At 40.2% G+C, this 24,431-nt stretch overlaps 1 protein-coding gene and 1 pseudogene across 3 annotated transcripts in view; one reads left to right on the forward strand and one right to left on the reverse strand.

Moving 5' to 3' along the window:
- Positions 1–24,431, forward strand: part of Ophn1 (oligophrenin 1) — a 272,487-nt gene that overhangs the window by 206,771 nt on the left and 41,285 nt on the right. For all 3 annotated transcript variants that reach the window (XM_090326862.1, XM_090326864.1, XM_090326863.1), the window contains exons 17-19: positions 1,609–1,667; positions 2,761–2,866; positions 17,362–17,521. In XM_090326862.1, coding sequence (XP_090182988.1) covers positions 1,609–1,667; positions 2,761–2,866; positions 17,362–17,521 — 325 coding nt within the window. The remainder of the gene's footprint in view (positions 1–1,608; positions 1,668–2,760; positions 2,867–17,361; positions 17,522–24,431) is intronic.
- On the reverse strand, positions 11,030–11,489 carry LOC150040960 (RNA 3'-terminal phosphate cyclase-like protein pseudogene; annotated as a pseudogene).

A 24,431-nucleotide genomic window follows, 5' to 3' on the forward strand; every position in this document is an offset into this window, starting at 1 on the left:
TGGAAAAAATGTCTACAAGACTCCATCTGTAAAACAACCAACAAAGATTGGGGAGAGAGATAAAAAAGGTGACATCAATCAGGATTAAGTGTACTTTTAACCTGGCTTGTGGAATCGAAACCCCTTTATATAACTACTTAATAATTTAAATAAAACAGCAAAAAGCTGGGCTGGAGTCATGGCTCTGGTGGGAAACACAAGTCTTGAGCAAGCCAGCTAATTGAGAAAATGGCTTTAACTTTAAACCTTGGTACTGGTACACACACAAAAATGACCACTGGGTCTGGAGACAGACTACGCAGCTTAGCTGTGTAACTTTATTTTGTGGGTCATGGGGCTTGAACTCGGCCTGGGTGCTATCCCTGAGCTCTTCAATTCAAGACCACTGCCCTAGCCCTGGGCCTGAGCATTGTCCCTGGTCTCTTCAGCTTAAGGCTACCTCCCCACCCTTGAGCCAAGCCCCACTTCATGTTTTCTATAAGTTAATTGGAGATAAGAATCTCAGGTCCTTTTGTGCCCGGGCTGGCTTTGAACCTTGATCCTCAAATCTCAGCCTCCAGAGTAGCTAGGATTAAAGGCGTGAGCCACCGTACCCAGCTTAGCTGTGTAATTTTTTACTTCCATTATCTAGAGAATAGAAACCATCATAGTTACTCCTCCCCTCGGATATCATGGTATGTAATAGGTTTTAAACATGAAAGAACAGTACAAAATTTTCTTCCTATTATTATTATACAAATTTTCCTGAGTAATTTACCACAAAGCTTTATTGTGTGCACAAATTCCATATTTTGTGCACTGAAAAGTTTCAGAAAAGACTCCTCTACTAGCCTGTTAGATGTTTGAAAATTCGGATAAAGTCTAATTTATGTCTGGTTCCCCAACACAATGTTGGTTCTCAGTTATTTTTTTGCGGGGGGGGGTGCTTCCTGGGGCTTGAACTCAGGGCCTGTATGCTCTCCTTGAGCTTTTGGGTTCAAGGCTATTATTCTACCATTTGAGCTACAGCTCCATTTCTATCATTTTAGTGGTTAATTGGAGATAAGAGTTTTATGAATTTTCTTGTCTGGGCTGATTTTGAATCTCAATTCTCAGATCTCAGCCTCCTGTGTAGCTAGGATTATAGGTGGGAGCTACTGGCACAAAGCTTAGCTCATGATTTTTGTCTGAATGGAGAAAATTGTTTGAATTTCAGTTTCTGTCTGTGTTAAATCTGGATTTGAGTAATTGCTCCTCCCGACAGAAGCACTGGAAGCATGACATGGGAAGATTGGTACTTGGAAATTCTACAGAGCTGTTAAATTGTGAGGGGTTCAGAATTGCTTCAAGAATGAGACTACTTTGGAACTTTATGAAACTAGTTAGCACTTTTACTTTGGAAGTGAATTAGAGATTGTGCTACACATCTCTGCCTATAGTTTTCAGGTCTTTTGTTGAATTCCTAACATCTTAAACCTCCGATGAAGCCTCAGATGAACAGAGAAATGTATATATAATCACATTAACTTATAAAGCTCAATAACATCCACCTTACTGTCCACAAAACTGAGAATTCAGAGTTCAGTGACTTACTCTCCAAAGGAACTTACCAGTCTTCATTAATTTCAGGAATCTTTCTGAACCTGTCATGACGTATAAGCTTCACAAAGAGCTGGTCTCTGCTGCCAGTAAGTATTAATGTTTCTAGCATTGTATGTTGTCCTGGTGTCTCAGGAAGATTTATGGCAATAAGCCTAGAAAACTGAAGATTAAAAACCCATAAACATAAGTGCAGATTTTGCCCACTTCCAAAGGAATATATTTCTGCTTGCTAGATCAAAAGTTGGATAATTTTCTTTTCATAAATTGATGTTGAGTGGGTTGATTGAAATTGCCTAACTTGAAGGTATAGACCTGGATGCATGGATAGATGGATGGATGCATGGATGCATGGATGGATGGATCTATTGATTGGTTGGTTGATTGGTTCTTTCATCTGAACTTCCACTGGTTTACATTATCCTGGGTTAGCAGAGTGGTTACATGATGGCTGCTGTTTCTGCTTTCTTCAGCATTTTACTTTCACAAATGATTTTTCATTACACTGATAACAAAAGCAGCCTACTTTCTGGATGAGAAAATTGGGAGGGCGCATGGGCAATAGGGCACATAGAATCAAACTCCCCTGGAGGGTGAAGCACAAGATTTGGCTGAGACTACCACTGTGGACCTGGCTCTCCTACCTGGACTCAACTCTTTCTCAGCATTGTATGTGGTAGATTTGACCTCTTACTGAATCTTTGTTGTCGAAGCATGATAGCTTCAATGTGTGCTTCTGGACTGGCTCAATGGTTATCACCAAAACTCAGAGGCATATTGTCAGTTACTCTGTGGGAAGGTGGATGAGAAAGGGTTTCCTGTTGGAAGTTTACAATTGGTCACAATTCTGCCAACCTCTGAGACAGGCCATCCTCTTGCTTTTATGTTTCTGTTTTTGTTTTTTTTTCTTCTGTCTTCTATTTCTTTATCCTCCTAGAACTATTTCTTTGTTTTTATCTTTCTTTTTACCTTTGTTCCATATTTCTCTTCATTTCTAGGTGCCATTAAAGTGCTATGATTGTTTATTTCTGTTTCTCTTCATCTTTATGACTGTCCCTGTGTGTCTTTTGTCATTCTCTGCACCTGTGTCTTTGTGTATGTTTATGTGATGTAGGCATATAAATTTACTCAGTTCAATTGCCCAGAAAGCTGAACCATCTATCTCAACGCTCTTTTTGACAGAATCTGACAACCTGGATTACCGGCTCGGAGCTATTCACGCTCTAGTGTATAAGCTACCAGAAAAGAATCGTGAGATGCTGGAACTTCTTATAAGACACTTGGTCAAGTAAGTTATTGCTAGGTTTTCAGAAAGAATTCCTATTGGAGGACAAGACCAAATGGTAGAACTATGCAGAAATTACCTCGATGTTCCCTGAGTCTCAGAGAACTTTGTGTACCTGGCCTGCTTCAGTTGAGGAGCAACTCAATATGCTGTACTTTCAGATAAATCTGGTTTTGAATTTACAACTTATTTAAATAAATATATTACTTAGTTTTCTATTTCAAGGCCAGTGTCTCTGGTCTCTGGTTTCTGGGCCTGTTTGATCATATGAACATGGAGAATTGTAATGCCAACCATGGAAGTAGTATTGTGTTATCTGTATTAGAATGAACACAAATGAAACACATGGCATACAGGAGGCTCTCAAGAAAGGGGAGATATAGTTGGGTAATGAGGGCTCATATTTGATATCCTAGCTACTCAGGAGGCTGAGATCTGAGGATCGTGGTTCAAAGCCAGCCCAGGCAGGACAAGTCTCTGAAACTTATCTCCAGTTAACCAAAAAAAGATGGAAGTGCAACTATGGCTCATGTTGTAGAACATTAGCCTTGAGCAAAAATGCTCAGTGACAGCACCTACACCCAGAGTTCAAGCCCCACTACTCTCTCTCTTTTTTTTGCAAGTCCTAGTCTTGAGCTCAGCACCTGAGCCCTGTCCTTGGACTTTCTCAAGGCTAGAGTTCTACCACTTAAGCCTCAGTACCACTTACTGGCTTTTTTCTATGTATGTGGTACCAAAGAATCGAACCCATGTCTTTGTGCATGCTTGGAAAGCACTCTACCACTAGGCCAAACTCCTGGCCTCCTACTACTCTGTCTCTCTGTCTCTGTCTCTGTCTCTCTCTCTCTCTCTCTCTCTCTCTCTCTCTCTCTCTCTCTCACACACACACACACACACACACACACAGAAGAAAGGAGAATTGTGAGAATTGTTAATATTTTGATCAACTTCCTGCCCGGGTATGGGGAGATCAGACAGAAAACATTCCAGTCAGTAGGCCTGGCAATAGAATCTAAGATGGGCAGATGAAAGGGTTACATAGGCTCCATGATGCTGTGAATGAAGATGAATTTACCTGGGTCAAGAGAAGTACCTAGGAGTTTACAAACCTAGGTTCCAGTTTCCATTGTGCTGTTAACGTATTTGGTGGGCAGGTCTCTGTCAAGGAGCCAGTAGGTATGTTAAACACCAACATATATATTTAGCAAATGAACCTATCTTTACAATAAAACTAAAGTAATGATAGCTATACAAAGGAGTTGCCATATATATATATATATATTTTTTTTTTTTGGAGAGGCAATCAAATACCTAAAATATAAGCCCTCATTGAAACTGAGCTTCTGTGGAAATGACCTTCTTGTTTCCTCTGTGATAGATCCTCAGTGCTCTACCTATCTGTACCTCAGGTTTTCCTGTGATTTTAGTTATCACCAAAGATCTGATCCAACACTGACATTCTAAGATTTTTTTTTTATTTTGCTACCAGTATTAGGGCTGAAATAAAGGCCTAGGCCTTGTCCCTGAGCTATAGCTTGACTTTTGGCTTTTGGTGGTTGATTGCCTATGCTGGATTCAACCTCAGTATTTAGGATTACAGTTGTGAGATACCAGTGTTTGATATTAGATATTTTATACGTCTGTAGCAAATGAGTACTAAGGACAATGATATTGATAATAATCTGAATGAACAAGAATTAGAATAATAATTGTCAGAATGAACATTGTCAATGCCTGCAATTTAGGCTAATAGAAAATAGTAAGGGATGTTTTCTCGCTCCAAAATTGTTTATGGTAATCTCACTAATAGTCCAAAAATCAACAAAGAAACTATTTGCACTTCATTTGAAGTTGCCCTGGGAAAAAGACTGGGTTCAAGGTTCAGGTCTATTTCTAAATTGTCATGTGATAGAAAGAATGTCCCTCATTCCCCACCCCTTTGTTTCCTCATTTAGGGGACACTGGATCAGCTAATCTCAAAGGGCTCTTGGTTTTAGACTTTTTTAGAGTCACAATATGTGTCCACAACCATTGTCTTTTTTTTTTGCCAATCCTTAGGCTTGAACTCAGGGCCTGGGCATTGTCCTTGGGCATTCTCAAGACTAGCACTCTACCACTTGAGCCACAGCACCACTTCCAGCTTTTTCTGTGTATGTGGTACTGAGGAATTGAACCCAGGGCTCTGTGCATGCTAGGCAAGCCCTCTACCACTAGACCATGCTCCCAACCCCAAGAACCAGTGTCTTTTGAGAATGTCCTTGCTGGGAACAAGTGGCAGGTTATCTGCTTCCATCACCCTAAAGCTGGATGCTTGGCTTACTTCAACAATCTGGATTATCAAAATGTTTGAAATGATACTAGGTGTTGATGTCTTATGTCTGTAATCTTTGCTGCTTAGGAGGCTGAAAGCAGAGGATTGCAGGTCAAGTCCAGCTCCAGCACGAAAGTCTATGAGTTTTATCTCCAGTTAACCGCTAAGAAGCCAGAAGTGGGGCTAGGGCTCTAGGGATAGAGTGTCCAGCGTTAAAGAAAAAATAAACATGCAAACAAAGAACACAGGGAAAGTGCCCAGGCCCCAATGTCAAGTTCCAGTACTGCACAAAAAGAAGAAAATTTCTAAAGTGAAAAACCGGAAGCGACAGATGACAGAAATAGAAAGATATATTCCCTTAACTTGGTGAAAAATACTCAAGTTCAGTCAGACTAATAAAAGGCAAAGAAAATGTTTGCCAATCTAACATTGGTTGACAAATTCTTTAATACATTCTCTGTCAATGAGAGTATGGGAAAATAGGTATTGATATGTTGTGGTAGTCATTCACTACAATCCCAGAAGAGGGACTCAGCAGTCACATAACTGATTATTGGTATTTGCCCTTGGACCTAGCAATCCCACTTTAAAGCATTTTCCCTAAAAGCTCACCTCCACAAATACAGAACATATGTACAAGGGTTGTCATGACAACATTATTTTAGATTGGAAAAAATACCAGTGAGATGTGACCTCATAAACTTTTTGACTAAGCTGTCTTCAAGCTGTGATCCTCCCAACTCTGCCTTCTGGGTAGCTAGGTTCGCAGGTGATTATGGAACACTGATCAGCTTACCTTTCTCTTTCTTTTCTTTCTTTTTTTTTTGGTGGGTCATGGGGCTTGAACTCGGCCTTTGCATTGTCCCTGTGCTCTACAGCTCAAGGCTACCACTCTACCCTTGAGCCACAGCCCTACTTCCCATTTTCTAGAGGTTAATTGGAGATAAGAGTCTCACAGTCTTTAGTGCCTGGGCTGGCTTTGAACTTTGATCCTCAGGTCTCAGCCTCCTGAGTAGCTAGGATTACAGGTATGAGCCACCAAGCCTGACTGATTTTCTTCCTGTTACTATACCCAGGCCCTGAGTTTAAGCCCCAGAATTGGCACACACATAAAAAATTTGCTCTTGGTAGATGTTTCTCTGTCTCAACATAGGACTATGCATTATGTCTGCTTTCATGTCCTTTGAGATAATCCCACTGCCCACCCCCTTTCCCCATTTATAACAGTGGTTTGGGACCAGGAGTGTGGCCTACAGGTGGAGTGCTTGCCTAACATGCCTAGCATACACGAAGCCCTGGGTTCTATTCCTCGATACCAAATGGCCAGTATACCTCAGAAGTGGTTCTGTGGCTCAAGTGGTAGAGTGCTAGCCTTCAGAAAGCTCAAGGACACTGCCCAGGCCCTGAGTTCAAGCCCCAGGACTGGCATAAAAATAAACAAACAAAACAATGGTTTGCTCTGTAAATTGTTGCTCACTAGGGTTTTGTTGTTGTTGTTGTTTGCCAGTCCTGGGGCTTGAACTCAGGGAATGAGTACTGTCCTTGGGCTTTCCTCAAGGCCAGCACTCTACCACTTAAGACACAGCATCAGTTCTGGCTTTTTTCAATGTGGTACCGAGGAATCAAACGCAGAGCATTGTGCATGCTAGGCAAGCACTCTACCGCTAGGCCAAACTCCCGGTCCTGTTGTTGGGTTTGTGAAACAAAATCTCACTATGGAATCCAATTTGAATTTGCTTTACATTTGTGATTGTCCTGGGCGTCTGCCTCCTGAGTACTGGGATTATAGGCATGTGTCACTATACCTAGTGTCTACTTAGTAGTTTTGTCTTATTTTTCAATTGCCAAAGTTCTTTTATATTTTTGTCAGAGTGGTACTTGAACTCTAGGCCTGGGTGTTGTCTCTGAGTTCTTCAGCTCAAGGCTACCACCCTACCCCTTGACCCACAGGGCCATTTCCAGTTTTCTCGAGCTTAATTAGAGATAAGAGTCTTACAGACTTCCCTTTCATGCCTGGGCTTGCTTTGAAGTGTGATCCTCAAATTTCATCCTCTTAAGTAGAATTTCAGGCATGAGCCAAAAGTGTCTGGCTAGTCTGTAGTTCTTGTAAAGCAGAAGTTACATCTAAAGGAGAAATGAACTGAGTACCTGTGGCTCATAATACTAGATACTCAGGAGGCTTTTTAAAATGAGTCTTGGCAGAAAAGTTCATGAGATGCCTATTTCTAATTAACCAGCAAAAAGCCAGGAGTGTAGGCATGGCTCAAGTGGTACAATGCCAGCTGTGAGTGAAAAAGCTGCGTATTCTGACATTGAGTTCAAGCCCCACTACTAGCAAGTGAATGAATGGCTGTGAAATGGATTCAAGTTTAACTGGTTTTGAGCTAGAAGGTATCATAGAGGATATGGTTTGTCTTAAGTTCTGGGACATTTGAGGATGCCTATCATTTATTTGTCTGACTCACATTCAATTTTGCACATCATTATGTTTCACATCTCTATTCCCAAGAGGCTTGGAAGTGAATCTGCTATGTCTCACCAATTCTTGTGTGTGTGTGTGTGTGTGTGTGTGTGTGTGTCGGTACTGGGACTAGAACTCAGAGTCTCACATGTTCTCCCTTAGCTTTTTGTTTTCATTTAAGGCTATTGGTCTACTAGTTGAGCCACAGCTCCACATCTGGATTTTTGCTGGTTAATTGGAGATAAGAGATTTGTCTGCTTAGGCTGGCTTTGAACCATGATCTTCATAGGATCTTTATAGCTATTCCTGAGTAGCTATGATTACCAGAGAATGTGGCACCAGTGCATCTGTCCCATATATAAGCAGTGAAAAGTCATCTGTTCCATCTATCATGCTAATTATGAAAGCTTTCAGAGGTAATGTGATGAATTTATCTAAAGCTTATTGTAGCCTCTCTGATTCAAATTCATCTTTAAATAGTAATTATAGTACAGAGCCTTAGAGTATGTCATTATGTAGTTAGTCTTAGAATTTGGCAGTTATAACTGCCCTAGAGTACATATACAAAACGTTTTTCATCATTTATCACTTCTGGAGCTTTCCACTTGCCACCTGTATTCAGGGTGCATCTTTAAATCAGTGGTTTCTTAAAAACCACAGTGGTCAGACAGCCGTTTTGATGTAATTACCATAGTCTGTGCCTGCTTGCATTTTGTAATAGTTATTCATATTATAGACATTTTTGGCCAGTTATGTTCATTGTTCAGTTTATTTTTAATTTAAAATGTCTTTAAAATATTACAAGATGATTGACAATGAAATTATTCTTTCTTAGTTCTACATAAAATAATGATGTGCTTGCAAATGATGGCATTGATGAAGTGTAGGACTTCATACCATGTTGAAGTATTTAAAGTGAATGACAGATAATATAACATTGGATGACCAAAGTTCTCTGCCCTTTTGCAAGGGTGCCATTCTTTCAGAGAGACCCTGTCCATTCATGGCACATATTCATTCTCTCCATTATTGTCTTTCTTTTGGAAGAAATTATTATATATGGTTTTGAGTATATGTCTACAGAAAATCAAGGAACTAGTGTGTAGAACACTTGGACTCATGCAGGTCCTATAGGGCCAGGAGTTCGGCCTAGTAGTAGAGTGCTTCCCTAGCATGCATGAAGACCTGGGTTTGATTTCTCGGTACCACACACAAAGAAAAAAAGCCAGAAGTGGTGCTGAGGCTCAAGTGGTAGAATTCTAGCCCTGAGAAAGTCCAAGGACAGTGCCCAGGCCCTAAGCTCAAGCCCAGGACTGGCCAAAAAAATCTTGGGTTGGGAATTTGGCCTAGTGGTAGATTGCCTACCTAGCATGCACGAAGCCCTGGGTTCGATTCCTCAGTACCACAAATATAGGAAAAGCCAGAAGTGGTGCTGTGGCTCACGTGGCAGAGTGCTAGCCTTGAGAAAGCCTAAGAACACTACCTAGGCCCCGAGTTCAAGCCCCAGGACTGGCAAAAATATTTTTGTACTCATACTGAAGCTGGAACTCAGAACCTTGTTCTCTTGTTTGGCGATTTCACTCAAAGCTACTGCTCTAGCACTTGAGCCATATCTCTGCTTCTGACTTTCTAGTGGTTAATTTGAGATAGTTTCTCAGATTTGCCAGGCTAGACTGGCTTCAAACTGTAACACTCCTATCTCAGAGCCTCCACAGTAGGTAGGATTACAGGGTGAGCCATCTGTGCCTAGCTATGAAGGTCCCTTTATGATCAATTTGTGATTAGTCTGGTTTCATCTGTGGATCTTTTTCCTTCCTTTAATATTATTTTGAAACAAATTTAAGACCTCATATTTACTCAAATATGTGTTTCAGTTTTAACTCTTGAAAAGATGAGAACTTTTTGAAGCCTAAGTACAATAAAATGAGTACTCCTACAAAGGGGTAATAATTAATATTCAGATTCTGTTTAAATTTCTAGTGTTATTAAATTGATCATTTTTTGTGGAATGAAGGTTCACATTGCCTGTGTATACTGCCATCTTATGAAAGGATTTCCAAATATTTGGAACCAAGTGTGGTACATGTATCCACAAAAGGTCCGATATATAATATACATATACAATATATATCATCTAAAATAAGTCATTTGTCTAGTAATGACAAATATATTCTACAAAGAGGGTATAGATGTTTATTATTTATTATTATTATTAGTTATTTTATTTGCTTGTTTATTGTGTGTGTGTGCTTGTGTAACAGGGATTACAAGATTCATTGTGCTCATAAAGTGAATTCATTGAATAATAGAACCTTAGATCACCTAACTCCATTCCCGCTTTAATCATGAATGTATACCTGAGATGGAATAGATAAGCTTAAAGCCACAAAGCATATTAGTAATGGAACCAAAAACATAACTGGAGGTGGTCTTGTTATTTAGGAATCAATTTACATAGACTCTTTAAAATCATTGAACCTTCAACTGATGAAAGCTTTAAGTTCATGGAAGTATCCCTTAATCCATAAGCCAGTCTGGCCGCTATGGGACAAACTCAGACCACGATTGTGTTTTATTTGTCTTAAACTATTTAGATCTGAGATCTGAGGGCTGCTTGAAGCCAGTTCAAGCAGGAAAGGCCATGACTCTTTTTTAACAAGTCTGTTCCCTTTAGACTTACAAATGAAGAGATTTAATATTTTTCCATTATAAATATCAGAAGAACAAAAATACCCCTTTCCAACTTTCTTGTGGTAATAATAATTTGCATGATGGGACTATTACCAAGAAAATTTGTGGCACACCTGTGATACAGAAAACACCAAGACACATCTCTAACTGTCCTCTCTAGCTCAGACACCCAGCCGACACTCACAATGAATCATGGGTCCCTGATAAACAACCCATTCATGAGACAAAAGAAAAATGTCTAATATACAAATTTCCAACATTTGTATAGAATTGCATGATGTATATAAAACCCCATATAATGTGGCACATAGTCCTTATGCAAGAAAATCTTGGCCAAAAAGGTGTAAGTCCTTGCAGAAAGAGCTGCAAAAGGCTGCACAGGTATAGACGATGGCCTTGTGACTGAAGGCCAGGGATGGATGTGAACTAGAGCAAGCACAGAAATGCTTGGGGAAAGTGTCCTAGCGAGCCTTCCTCCAGGCTGAGGTCTGGTTGACTGAGTGAGAAATACTAACACCACTGGAGAAACAGCTGAAAAATAAGATATCATTGATCTGTATTTGTAGTAGAGACTGATATTTGTAGTAGAGACTAAAGAAAGCCCTTCATATATCGTTTGTCCAGGGTATGAGTACCTGTGGACGTGGTCTCTTTGGACCACAGCAGCTTCTGCTGTGTCTGTCATCCATCTTCCATGGATGTGTCACTTGAGGGTCTTGCTAAGGTTGGAGAAACCAGTGCCAACACAGGTCACCAGCACTTTGTCCCTGCCCTTGAGTTGTTTACCACAGGGTTTGGTTTTGAATTTAAATATCATCTGGAAAAAGCTCTTCAAATGCCACAAAAACTCTATGCTGCCCAAGGGTCATGAGCAGTAGTGACAGGCTTTGGTTGGTTGAATCCACACACACCACCCCTGTAGATTTCTTCCAGGCACAGTTCCTACTGAGGTCCTCTGAAAACAGTGCTGCTCCCTGGCCTTGGGGGTTGGAGGCAAGTTTAGCACTGAGGATGGTGCCATTGGTGGTCTTAGCAACCAAAGCTAACCCAAAGCCTGTAGATTTCTCAGAGTTGAGTCCTTTCATGTGTTCGATGTAAATATAGATATCAGGTATGAACTTGTTGAGGATATTCCTTGCAGACTCCACAATCCGATTTGTCATCTGAGGTAATACATGCATGGAGTAAGCCATTCCTCTGATTCATTTGATTTGTTTCCTGGATCTGTGAGCTGATAGGCTGTAGAACCATTTTTACAGAACAAGAGAAAACCACTTCACCACCTCCAACAGGAGGTGTGCAATCTTTAGCTCAAATGATTTTTCCATCAGTCTCAAACTTTCCAACAACGGGAGTGCTGTTGCCTTAAGAACATCAACTGAAGGATCAACTTGGTCATTGGTTACTCCTTGCAGAACTATTTTTAATAGATGCTTCATAAATGGAGACAGGCAAAGAGGCCATGAGACATTTATCCTCAATTAATCAGCAGAAAGACTCAAGTGGAAGAATATGAACCATGACTGAAAAAGCCAAGTGAGGGCACTAGGCCTTGAGTTCATGACCTAGTGTTGGTACACACAAAACATGGTTGAGTTCAAAATATTTTTAAAGTTCAAGTAGTTTCCCTCAATGCATAGATTTCAGAACCTGATCTAATCTGTTCATATTGGATCTATAGGCCCACTCAGATATGACTAGCTAGAGATGAAAAGTGCTATCTTCTTATGGAATGACCACATCCCCAAATGTTTTGACAGATAGTATATTACAGTTAGATTAAATATAACCTAGGAAATCCCTAGTTGATTTTCTTCTTTTTTATTTATTTATTTTTTCCCAGTCCTGGGCCTTGAACACAGGGCTTGAGCACTATCCTTGGGCTTTCCTCAAGGTTAGTGCTCTACCACTTAAGCCACAGCACCACTTCTGTACTTTTCTATGTATGTGGTACTGAGGAATCAAACCTGGGTCTTCATGCATGCTAGGCAAGCACTCTACTACTAGGCCAAACTCCTGGCCCCCTAGTTGATTTTCTACAAGTCTAAGTGAGTGCGGGTGGTACATGGCTAATGGTGTAATGGGTAGTGGTGGACTAGATAATGTCTGGGTGTCTCAGTGTGACAGATACTTCCCATCAGCCCCATAGCCTTCATTTAAGTCACCTTCTGGCCTATCTGGGTACTTTGATTTATTGCCTCTAATCTAAACCATGCAAACAGAATTACTTTCTCCTGCACTAGAGACTATTTACAACCTTTCTTGGCTACCCATTTCTTTGTTGTAAATTTTGCTCTTGAAGTCCTTGTGGACTAGAGAATTTAAGATTCCTTTCTTGTCAGATCATATCACAGCAAACTCACTCAAACTTAACTCATATAAAACATAACTCACTGTTCACTCTGCCCTTGTTTTTTGTTTTATTCATTCTATTAGCTCACAATGTGAAGTGTGACTTTGCCTTACCATAGTTTTATAGAATGTATAATGAGGCTACATGGGGATACTCTCCCTCCCAAGTTAGATTGGGCATTATTAAAACAAAACAGCAAAACAAAAAACAAAATAACAAATGCTGCCAAGGATGTGGAGAAAAAGCAGCCCATAAATTAGTGCAGTTGTTGGGGAAAGCAGTATCGAGGTTCCTCAAAACACCCCAAAGTAGGATCACTATGTGTTCCAGCTCTCCGACTCCAGGGCAAATACCCATAGGAAATGGAGTCGGCATACAATAGAGATAGCTCCATATCCACGTTTCTGGCATGTCAGTATTTATATCCATGTTTAATTAGCCAGGGTGTTCATCAACAGATAGTGGGTTTTTTTTTCTTTGCCAGTCCTAGGGCTTCACCTCAGGGGCTGTGCACTGTCCTTGGGCTTTCTCAAGGTTAGCACTCTATACTTGAGCCACAGCAACACTTCCGGTTTTTCTGCATATGTGGTACTAACGAATCAACCCAGGGTTTTGTTCATGCTAGGCAAGCACTTTACCACTAGGCCACACCACTAGCCCCAGATGTTTGTTTGTTTGTTTTTAACTGTGATATGTATATACACATACATAATTTAGCTATAACGAAGGTTGAATTGATGTCATTTGCAACAAACACTATATTATGTTAGATGAAAAAGGCCACAATCAGAAACACATATCTCATGGCTTCTCTCATATGTGACCACTTAAAAAAGGATGATCTGAAGTTAGAAGAGAGTTTGCTAAGAACTGAAAAAGGAGTTTGGGGGAAGGATGAATATAGAAGAAGGGACAAAAGTAGGAGGATGGATTGTCTTGATCAGTGCATGAGGGATGTATCATAGTGAATCTCACTAATTTGTACAATTATTATATATTAAGAATTATAATAATAAACAGAAAAAACTGTCCTAAAAAGCAAAACAGAATAACTCAGTACAAATAGTGAGAACAGCTCTACTTAACCAAATCCATTTACTGCCAGCCCCTCTCACATTGGTATATCATTCCAAGATGTTCCCATTTGCTTTACATTGTGGTGTGTGTACGTGTGTGTGTGTGTGGTGGGGAAGAAATGGATTTTATGATTTCTGTGTTTTGTGTCATCATTGCTCTTCAAACTACTTTTTACTTCAAACGCATTTTGGAAAATACATGGTTAAATAGTTCTGCATTAGTCGGCCTCCCTATCTCCCTCCCTTCTTCCCTCTCTCCCTCCTTTCTTTCCTCCCTTCTTTCTAACCATATTGCATTATTCTATCCCTACAAACAAACATTGCATATATTTATTTCAGGATGATCATGTATGAGCATGTATATATACACCTATTCTTTTCAGGTATCAATCCTTCATTTTATTATTGTGACCAGCAAATATGACCTGTAATCATGATTTCTTTTGGAGAAAGTTTTCTGTTTCTTTCATGATTTGGCTTACATATGGCTGAGAAGAATACACATTCCCTGAAGGGTAAATGAGTAATAGTCTACTATATGAAGTTGGTACTATGTTAGTCAAAAGCTTTGTTTATTTTTTAATCTTCATTTCTTGCCAGTTGAGAGAATTTTTAAAATTTTTAAATTTTGTATTGTAATGTATAGAGGGTTTACAGTTACATTCGCCAAATAGTAGGTGTATTACTTCTCACACATTGATACCCCTTCTCATATTTTTTTTCCATTTCCCTTCCCTGACCCAAGAAATTTTTTTTAAAAAAGTGTAGGGCTGGCAATGTAGCTCAGTGATAGAGTGTTTATTACTTAGTATACATGAACCTGTGGGTTTGATCCCCACACAAAAAAACTATTATGATGAGTGATACAAAGAAATCTCACCAAGTCTAATTAGGAGGTCAAGAAGAAAGCTTCCTAAATGAAATACCAGGATCCTCCCAAGAGTATTACAACATGGCTTTAGCTTAAAATGTCTCACATTGGAGCTAGGTGCGTGTGGCTCATGCTTGTAATCCTAGCTGCTCAGAAGGCTGAGATATGAGAATCATGGTTTGAAGCTAGTCAAGGCAGGAAAGAATCTTACCTCCAGTTAACCAGCAGAAAGTCTGAAGTGGAGCTTCATTCAACCTTGTAAAAGAAAACTATGGGACATAATCCAGGTACTAAGTTCAATCCCAGTACAGGTGTGTGTACACACATGCACACACATGCACCATTCCAATGAAAGCTTTGGTTTGCAAAGAGGAAACACATGAGGAAATTGTAAGATGAGATGGAAGGGGCCAGGAGTTTGGCCTAGTGGTAGAGTGCTTACCTAGCATGCACAAAGCCCTGAGTTTGATTCCACAGTACCACACATACAGAAAAAGCTGGAAGTAGTACTATGGCTTAAGTGGTAGAGCAACTTGAGAAATCTCAAGGACAGTTAGTAGGCCCTGAGTTCAAGCCCCAGGATTTTAAAAAAAAGATGAGATAGAAGACCATCAAATAAGTGTGTTCACCCCTCTCCTGCCATACATTCATAAACAGATTTAGAAAAGGCTTTACCATGGGTGCTTTTTGTCCTTATGAGAGTCCTTTGAACTCCTGACACACCCGAAAAAACCTTGGTTCCTCAGATGCTCTTACAAGGAGTTGAGCCAGTGCCCCCCCGCTTTTTTATGTTACTGATGGTTTCCCCATTCTATGTCACTGGGTGGCAGGCGTTGATACTTTTCAATTTTAATAGCAAAAAAATGTGCCAGGAGAAGAAATAAAGGTTAATTGCAGAAATATTTAACTTGATGGGAGGTACTATACCCTGCTGCATCCCTGCCACAGCTAAGGGCCTGAATGATTGCGACTCATTACCATCTGAATGGCACCCAGTGTTTGTCAAGGACTTAACCAACTTTATATTAAGATTTCTCTAAAAATTCTGTGCCCTCCTCAATTATCCACTTAGTGTCAAGTACTTGTATGTTGATGGGTGAGTCTCTTGGAGGCCTCAGCCTGGTGGATTTGAAAAATGAATGTTTTTAGTGGGCAGCTGACCTGCCCCTTATTCCTCATTCTGTCCCCCTCCCACAGCCCTACTGGCCAAAGGCTACATGCCTTGTACTTGGCTGCCTCTTAGTACGGTTTAAAAATGCATTAGAAGAGTTCAATCCCTTTACAAATAATTAATTAGTACCTGCTGTGTGTCAGGAACACACTTGGAAGTTGTTTACCACCTAGTAGAAAATTGCAATTGTACTGGGCTTGCCAATGTTGTACAGTTTAAGATGAGGACAGTGAGCTGTGGTTGCCCTGAACATATCAGTTCATGTGAATTTCCAAGGATAAATAGACATTCTTCCTATTGAGAGCAGGGGAATAGGACATCCCAGAGGGCTTAGATATGAAGATCTAGCAGAGCCAGAAAACCTTGTTCTAAGCAGTGCAAATGTCAGAGATGAGAAGTGCCTAAATTGGAGAGGTATTTAATTTCCAGAGTACCAGGAAGTTAGCTCTATTGGACATTTCTCTGAAGGAGCTATTATTTACACAAGTGAGGAAATTGAAGCTCAGAGAAAGTGAGAGGGACTTAACTTTCCCTACTTGCACAGCTGCTAAGTGGCAGTGTTGGGTCTTGAACCCAGATTAGCATGAGAGCCCAGACTGTACAATAGGTAGTAGAAAAAGAAGGCAAGTTACAGAAAGCCTGTACTACCCTGTTGAAGAGAATTCTCATCCTGTAAGTGACAGTTACTGAAGAGCGTTTTAGCCAAGAGGGACACTAGGGATCAGAAAACCTGAGATTACAGGGACACTAGGGATCAGAAAACCTGAGATTACAGGTTCTGTTCTCCAGTTGATTGAATGTAAGTTCTGGTAGATCCCTGTCCTTTGTGGTTTTCATCTGTAAAAGGAAGAAGATAATAATGGGAAGATGTATTGGACCTCTTCTGCTCTTTCCCAGTTCTTTCTCTACCTGGGGCTGGGGTAGGGGTAGGGAGAGTGGAGTGGGGTAGGAGCCTCATTCCTCACTGTAAAGCCTGGTGGCCCTTTCTACATCCCTGGGCTTTGCCATCCTTTGGCTGAGCTCTTTCTCTTGCTTAGAATACCATCTAGTTGCCCTGATGTTTTCCCCCAATCTCTACTAGCTTTTTCCCAAACTGTCTCTTAACTCCTTCAATGTTGCTAGATAAGTTTACTATATGCCACTTTGGCTCTGAGGCTTTATTATCCTGAAATTCGTGCTAGGTATTTCCATTTTGCTTTCCCTATATACTTTTTGTTGTTGTTGTTGTTATTGGCCATGGGGCTTGAACTCTGGGCCCAGGCACTGTCCCTGAGCTCTAGAGGTCAAGGCTACCAATCTACCACCATGAGCCACAGCACCACTCCCGGTTTCCTGGTGGCTAATTGGAGATAAGAGTCTTATGTACTTTTGTGCCCGGACTGGCTTTGAACCATGACTCTCAGATCTCAGCCTCCTGAGTAGCTAGGATTACAGGCGTGAGCCACCAACACCTGGCTACTTTCTCTATATACTTTTTCACTTTTTAGGTTTATTTGCCTGCTACAGTGCTTAATACTCTGGTCTGGATGTAAATCTGAATAATCTTTCCTTTGTCCTTTGGCAGTGTGTGTGAACACAGCAAAGAAAATCTCATGACCCCTTCCAACATGGGGGTGATCTTTGGGCCCACTTTGATGAGAGCTCAAGAGGACACAGTGGCTGCTATGATGAACATCAAATTTCAGAACATCGTGGTGGAAATTCTAATTGAGCACTTTAGCAAGGTATGTATTTCCTGGTTTTGACACCAGGCTCCCAACAGTTCCTACTTGCCCTAGCTGTCTTTGAAATTGTGTCTTCTTCTTTGGCTCAAGTTCTTCATGAAAACATGATGTTGCCCATTGAAACACCAGGATATTTAAGTGTAATTCTAATCCAGGAATTTCATAGATTGAGCCGTTAATACTCAAGCATCGAACTATTTTATTAGCAGGCACTGTGCTAAATACTGGAGACACTACAAAACAAAAGTGATTGTATGCTTTTAAGTAGTTAGGAATGTAGTATGTAGACAGCCATGTAGGGAGAGGAAACTGATATGTGGAAAAGTGATATACTTATAATGAGACTGTAGGAGAGAAGAGGTATATCCCTCTTTTCCCCCATTTGGTGTGCTGGTACTGGGTTCCCAGCCCCGGGCCTTACATTCTTTCTTTGCTTTCCCTGCTCAAGGCTAGTGCTCTACCACTTGAACCACAGCTCCACTACCAGCTTTTGGTTGGTTAATTGGAGATGAGTCTCTCATACTTCCATGCCCAACCTGTTTTTTTTTCTTTTTTGCCAGTCCTGGGCTTGAGCTCAGGGCCTGAGCAGTGTCCTTGGATTTTTCTCAAGGCTAGAGCTCTATCACTTGAGCCTCAGCACCACTTCCGGCTTTTTTTCTATGTATGTGGTACCGAGGAATCGAACCCGGGTCTTCTTGCATGCTAGGCAAGCACTCTACCATGAAGCCAAACTCCTGGTCCCCAACCTGGTTTTTAAACCACAATTCTCAAATCTCAATCTCATTAGTAGCTACAAATACAGGCTAGAGCCATCAGTACTTGGCTTCAATCAAAAATTTTAACATGTGCTGAAATTTAAATCCAATGAAATACTTCTGGAATCCCAGTCATTTTTGATCCAATGACATTGTTGGGTGTGTACAGGGTACTTTGGAATTATCAAAAAGGGATAATTGTAAAGAAGTATGGCCTTTATTAGCAATTATACTAGGTCAGGGTTTTGTAGAGAGATAGAAACACTAGGATGGAAGAAGAAAGGGAGACAGAGAGAGAATGAGGGAGCAAGAGAGGGAAAAAGGGAGGGGAAGGATGAGAGAGGGTTTATTAGGGAGAATTGGTTTGCCTCATAATGGCAGCCGTAAAGTTTCAGGAGAGGACATCTACAGGCTGGAGACCCTAGAATACTTTTAGTGTGGCTCAGTCTAGTCAGTTAGAGAGGCCTCAGAATTAGAGAACTCAATGCTATGACTTATCAGAGGCAGAAAGTCTGAGAATGGGGTGAGTCAGAATGGGATGACACCTTGGTGTAATCCTGGACTCCAAAAGACAATTAGTCAGGAGTCCTGATGGCCACTGCAGTAGAAGCAAATGCTTCTCCAGCTGTGAGTCAAGCTGGCCCCCAACTGGTTAAATGATTCCTGCCAATACTGAGGATAGACCTCCACCACCTTTTCTGCTCAGACTTGCATGCAACCTCTTCAGGAAACATCCACACACACATACACACGTATGCTTCTAGGTATTCCCTTGTCCAGTCAAGTTGACACTTAAAAATGAACCATTATGGGGTTGGGAGATTGGCATAGTGGTAGACTGTTTGCCTAGTATGCACGAAGACCTGGGGTTGATTCATTGCCACAGACATAGTAAAAGCTGGAAGTGATGCTGCGGTTCAAGTGGTAGCCTTGAGAAAGCCCAAGGACAGTGCTCGGGCCCTGAGTTTAAGCCCTGGGCCTGGCAAACAAAAGAACCATTATGGATGCTGAAGGTAGACAAGAAAATCAGGAAAATCAAATTTCAACTTGATGGCCCAGCATAAAGTCTAAGGGCCTAAAAAGGTATTGTTGGAACCTGAAGTGGGAATGGAATGTAAGACATGGAGTGGAGGCACATTGGTACCAGGCCCTGAAAGTACTTGGTGGAATGACTTTGGAATGTTTGCAGTTTTTCCTACAGGTGCCAGGAGAATGTTGTTTAAAAGTAAGGTAGGCAGGGTACTGCTAACTCACACTTGCAATCCTAGCTACTCGGGAGGCTGAGATCTGAGGATTGTGGTTCAAAGCCAGCCCAGGCATGAAATACCATGAGATGCTTATCTCTATATAACCACCAAAAAACTGGAAGTGGCTCTGTGGCTCAAGTGGTAGAGCACTAGCCTTCAGCTGAAGAGCCCAGGAACAGCACCCAGACCCAGAATTCAAGACCCATGACTGACCCTCCCACCCCCCTAAAAAAGAAAGTAACGTAGTACTATAGTTAGATTTACATTCAGGAGCTGTTTTTTTTGGTTGCACTAAAAGCTAGATCACAGAAAAGAAGAGAGTCAATGGTACTGTCTAGGTAAGAACTAAGTAGTGTGAATTGAAGATGTACGGGAGGGGTATTTCTGAATACTGGATAACTTATTTGGCTCAAGGAACGAATATGGTTGGTAATGCAGGAAATACAGGATGGGAGTGTTTGGGGGATATGAAAATGAGCACCGTTGGAAATTTCTGCAAGATGAGTAGAGTAATTGGTTGTGCAGAGTAATTGGTTGTGCGGAGCCAAATCAGGCATCACTGAACTTTTTCTGAAGCAATTATATAGTAAACATTTTAGCCACAGACAGCCCAAGGACAAGTAGGTTTAGTCATGCTCTAACAAAACCATTTGTGAGAGTGTATGAGTGTGTCTGTATGTGAGTTAGTGTGTCCACTGGTACTGAGGTTTGAACTCAAGATTTCACAGTCTCACTTGGCTTCCTTACTCAAGGCTTGAGCCAGAATTACACTTTTGGGTTTTTGCTAGTTAATTGGATATAACAGTCTTACAAACTTTCCAGCCCGGGCTGGATTTGAACTGTAATCCTCAAGTTTTGGCCTCCTGAGTAGCTAGGATTTCAAGCATGAGGCAGCCTAAATATAGATCCTAAATATATTCTAAAAGCAGGGCCAATAGAAACTGCTGTGAAATCATATGTGATATGTGGGAGAAAAATAAGAGTGTTTTGATCTGAACAACTGGGAGAATTAAGTTGTTATTTAGTGAGATAGATGAGACTAGGTATGGATTCAATCTAAGAAAAGTTGAACTTTGATATTTAATTAAAACAGCAACTTAGATCACTGGGGTGGTGGGGGTGTGAATAGTACTTTTTATTAAAGTTTCTTTCTATTTTTACCAAAAATACATTGCAACATTGTTTATGATTGCTAAATAATATAAGCAACCTAAGCACCTATACATGAATGAATGATTGCACTAACTGTGGTACATTTACAAAATAGAGTACTATGTAGCTATAGAATAATGAGGAAAGATATTTATTTCTAGAACACTAAAATAGACATACCTCTCCCTATTTTCTCTTGAGTACAGTTAAAAATTGGCTCTTATATATAAAAGAAAGAAAAGAAGACTGAAATACAGAGGAAAAAAGGTAGCAGAAAAACTAGAAACCTTGGGACCCAAACAATGATATTGTCACGAGTCATCTGGGTTATACTTTTGTCTCGTATCCCCCAGACTAGTTATTGTAGCCAATAACATTTTAAAAATATCAGTTATTGCAGACAAAAATAAATCTCCCCATAAAAGCATCCTGTCTCTAGCTAAAGGGCCTGGGCAGGGACACTTTAACAACAGAGAGAACTTTTAGATAATAACCTCTGTACTCCAGCCAAATTTTACAGAAAAAAAACATAATCCCACTCCCATTCCTGCTAGCAATGATCACTTGGAAAGGTTAGACCTCTATCTTTGCCTACTAGGTACCGCCTCTAGATTGCTGTCAGAAAAAGCCTAGTGGGGGCACAAGTTGTGTCTCCACCCTGAGGCCAATAGGAAATTGAGCATAGCACCCATCCTGACTAGAATGGAAGCAGTGCTCTCTCTTCTCCACTGTGGGGACAGTTGTCAAAAGAAGCTTATTCTAATAGATGGTTGAAATGAAAACCAGATTTACTATATAAGTCTGCCAATCCAGGGGTAGAGTTTGCTTGAAAATCATTCAAGAAGCAGGCCAATCTCAATGTGAATGAGCAAAAATCACCCAAAAACAATACCAAGATGACATAGATAGTAATTATCTGACAAGAATGTTAAAGCAACTACTAAACAATGCTCTAATTAGTAATTAGTAATACATTTGAGACAAATGTGAAAATACTAGCAAAGGAATATAAATATTAAAAAATTAAGCCATATAGAAATTACAGAACTAAAAGATGCACCAGTGAAATAATAAAAAAAATATACAGGTTCAGCAGAAGAACGAAGAGAAAAGAGCAATGAGTTAGTGGACTTTAAGATGAAACAAATTTTGCAACCCCAATAGTCCAAAGTTAAAAGATATTTTTCTTTACCAGACCTACCATAAAGGAAACACTAAAGGAAGTTCTCTAAACAAAAAGGACATAATCAAAGAAGGAGTTTTGGAATGCCAGCAGAGAGAAACAAGTATAGTCAGCCAAGCTATGGACAGATTTAATACAATTTCGTCTTTGGAGTTTTCCCAATTTTAGTATCTAAAGCAAAAATTATAACAAGCTTTTCTCTATGTGTATAAAGGAAATACATTTACTGGGTGCTGGTAGCTCACACCTATAATCCTACCTACTCTGGAGGCTGAGATCTGAGGATTGAGATTTATAAAGATTTTATAACATTTTAACATTTATAAGATTTTTTTATCTCCAAGTAACCACCCAAAAGCTGAAAGTAGGAGCTATGGCTGAAGTGGTAGAACAATAGCCTTGAACAAAAAAATAAAAAATAAACACAGTGTCTAGGCCATGAATTCAAGCCCAGGACTAGCACATAAACACAGGAATTCAAGAACACCATCAACAAACACAGTAGACTGTAATAGATTTCCTTCCTTCCTTCCTTCCTTCCTTCCTTCCTTCCTTCCTTCCTTCCTTCCTTCCTTCTTTCCTTCCTTCTGCTTTTATTAGTTACAAGGTGGGGATGGGGAGGGGAGGGTGATTCATTGTTACATCTCCACACATTTATACTGTATTCCAATCAAGTTCACTCCTATAACTCTCCCAGCCTAATAGACATTTATAGCATACTTTATCCAAACTGCAGAATATATATTATTTTCAAGTTGTGATATACCACATAGGAATGTAGACCATATTCTGGACCAGAAAACAAACCTCAAAACATGTAATATAATTAAAATCATGCAGTGTACTTTTTCTGATCACAACAAAATCATGAAGAGACAGTGAATGCTTTTTCTGGACCTATTGAAATGATCCTAGGGGTTTTGTCCTTGATTCTATTTATGATATTTATGGCATTTAGTGATTGGCATATGCTAGAAATCAAGAACAAAAGGGCAACAGGAAAAATCTCTACACATTTGAATGCTAAAAACACACTCCTGCATAATTCACGGATAACGAAAGAAATTAGAAGAGAAATACAGAATCCCATTGAACAGCATGCCAGTGCAAAGAACTTATGGGGTATAGCTTAAGCACTGCTGGGAAGAAAATTCATAGGATTAAATGTTGATATTAGACAAAAAGCAAAGGTTTGAAGTCAGCAATCTAAAATACCACTTTGAGAGCTTGGAATACGATGAACAAAATAAATAGAAAGCAAGCAGGAAGAAGGAAATAATAAGTAAATAATAAGGCCAGAAATTCTGAGAATCAAAACTAGATAAACAGTAAAGTCAATCAAAGGGCTGTGTACAAAGATCAATCATATTGACTAAACTTTTTTGGCAAAGAAAAATTTCAAAAACCTCAAAGAGATCATAAATAGTCAATTTAAGAAATGTAAGATTCTATCATTACTGCAGCTGTGGACATTAAAAAGAATAGTTGAACTGGGCCCCAGTAGTTCATGCTGTAATCCTATCTACTGAAGGGCTAAGATCTGAGGATCGTGGTTTGAAGCCAGCCCAGCAGAAAACTCTGAGAGATGTTTATCGCTAATTAACCAGCAAAATGCCAGAAGTTAGAAGTTAGAGGTATGTCTTAAGTGGTAGAGTACCAGCCTAGAGTGAACAAGCTAAGAGACAGTGTCCTAGCTGAGTATAAACCCCTATACTAGCAAAAAAAAGCACAAAATTATTCCTTCTGAGGGCAGCACCTCAATGACTTAACTATCTATCCAGCTAGGAGACACATTTCAAAGATTTCCCTACCTAACCATATTGCTGACAGCCATGTTTCCAATGTATGAGCCCTGAAGAACACATGTAAACCATATGCAACTCATAGCATGCACAGAGATTGGCAAGGACTAAATTTAACTGTCTGCTTCCATTTGCACATGATATAGTTGTCTCCTTAAAAAAAATCCTAAGGATTTTATTAAAAAATTCTACAAAACTTTTTTTTTCTGCCAGTCCTGGACTTTTTTTTAGCTCTGGGCCTGAGCACTGTCCTTGGGTTTTCTCAAGACAAGAGCTCTACCACTTGAGCCACAGCACTACTTCTGGCTTTTCTATGTATGTGGTACTGAGGAATCAAATCCCGGTCTTCATGCACGCTAGGCAAGCACTCTACCTCTAGGCCAAACTCCCAGCCTCTACAAGACTCTTTACGTAAAAAGATAATCAGTGTTGGAAGATAATCAACACTGGATGTTCCTATGGCAATGGAAATTAAAAATGCAATTCTAAAGCAGATGTGGGCATTCATATCTGTAATACTAGCTACTTAGGAGATTAGGATATGTGGGTTGGGGTTTGAAACCAGCATGGGCAGGGAAGTCCATGAGACCCTTATTTTCAGTTGAAGAAGTAGAGCTATGGCTCAAGTGGTAGTGTGCCAGCCTTGAGCAGAAAAGCTAAAGAGCACCCAGGCTCTAAGTTCAAGCCCCAGTATTCACACACACACAAAAACCATTTTTATTTACCATCTCGCCAAACAAATTAATTGTTCAAAGTTAAGCCTAAGGAGCC

The sequence above is a fragment of the Megascapheus bottae genome, chromosome X (assembly GCF_031878675.1).
Source record: "Megascapheus bottae isolate mThoBot1 chromosome X, mThoBot2.hap1, whole genome shotgun sequence".
Taxonomy (NCBI): Eukaryota; Metazoa; Chordata; class Mammalia; order Rodentia; family Geomyidae; genus Megascapheus; species Megascapheus bottae.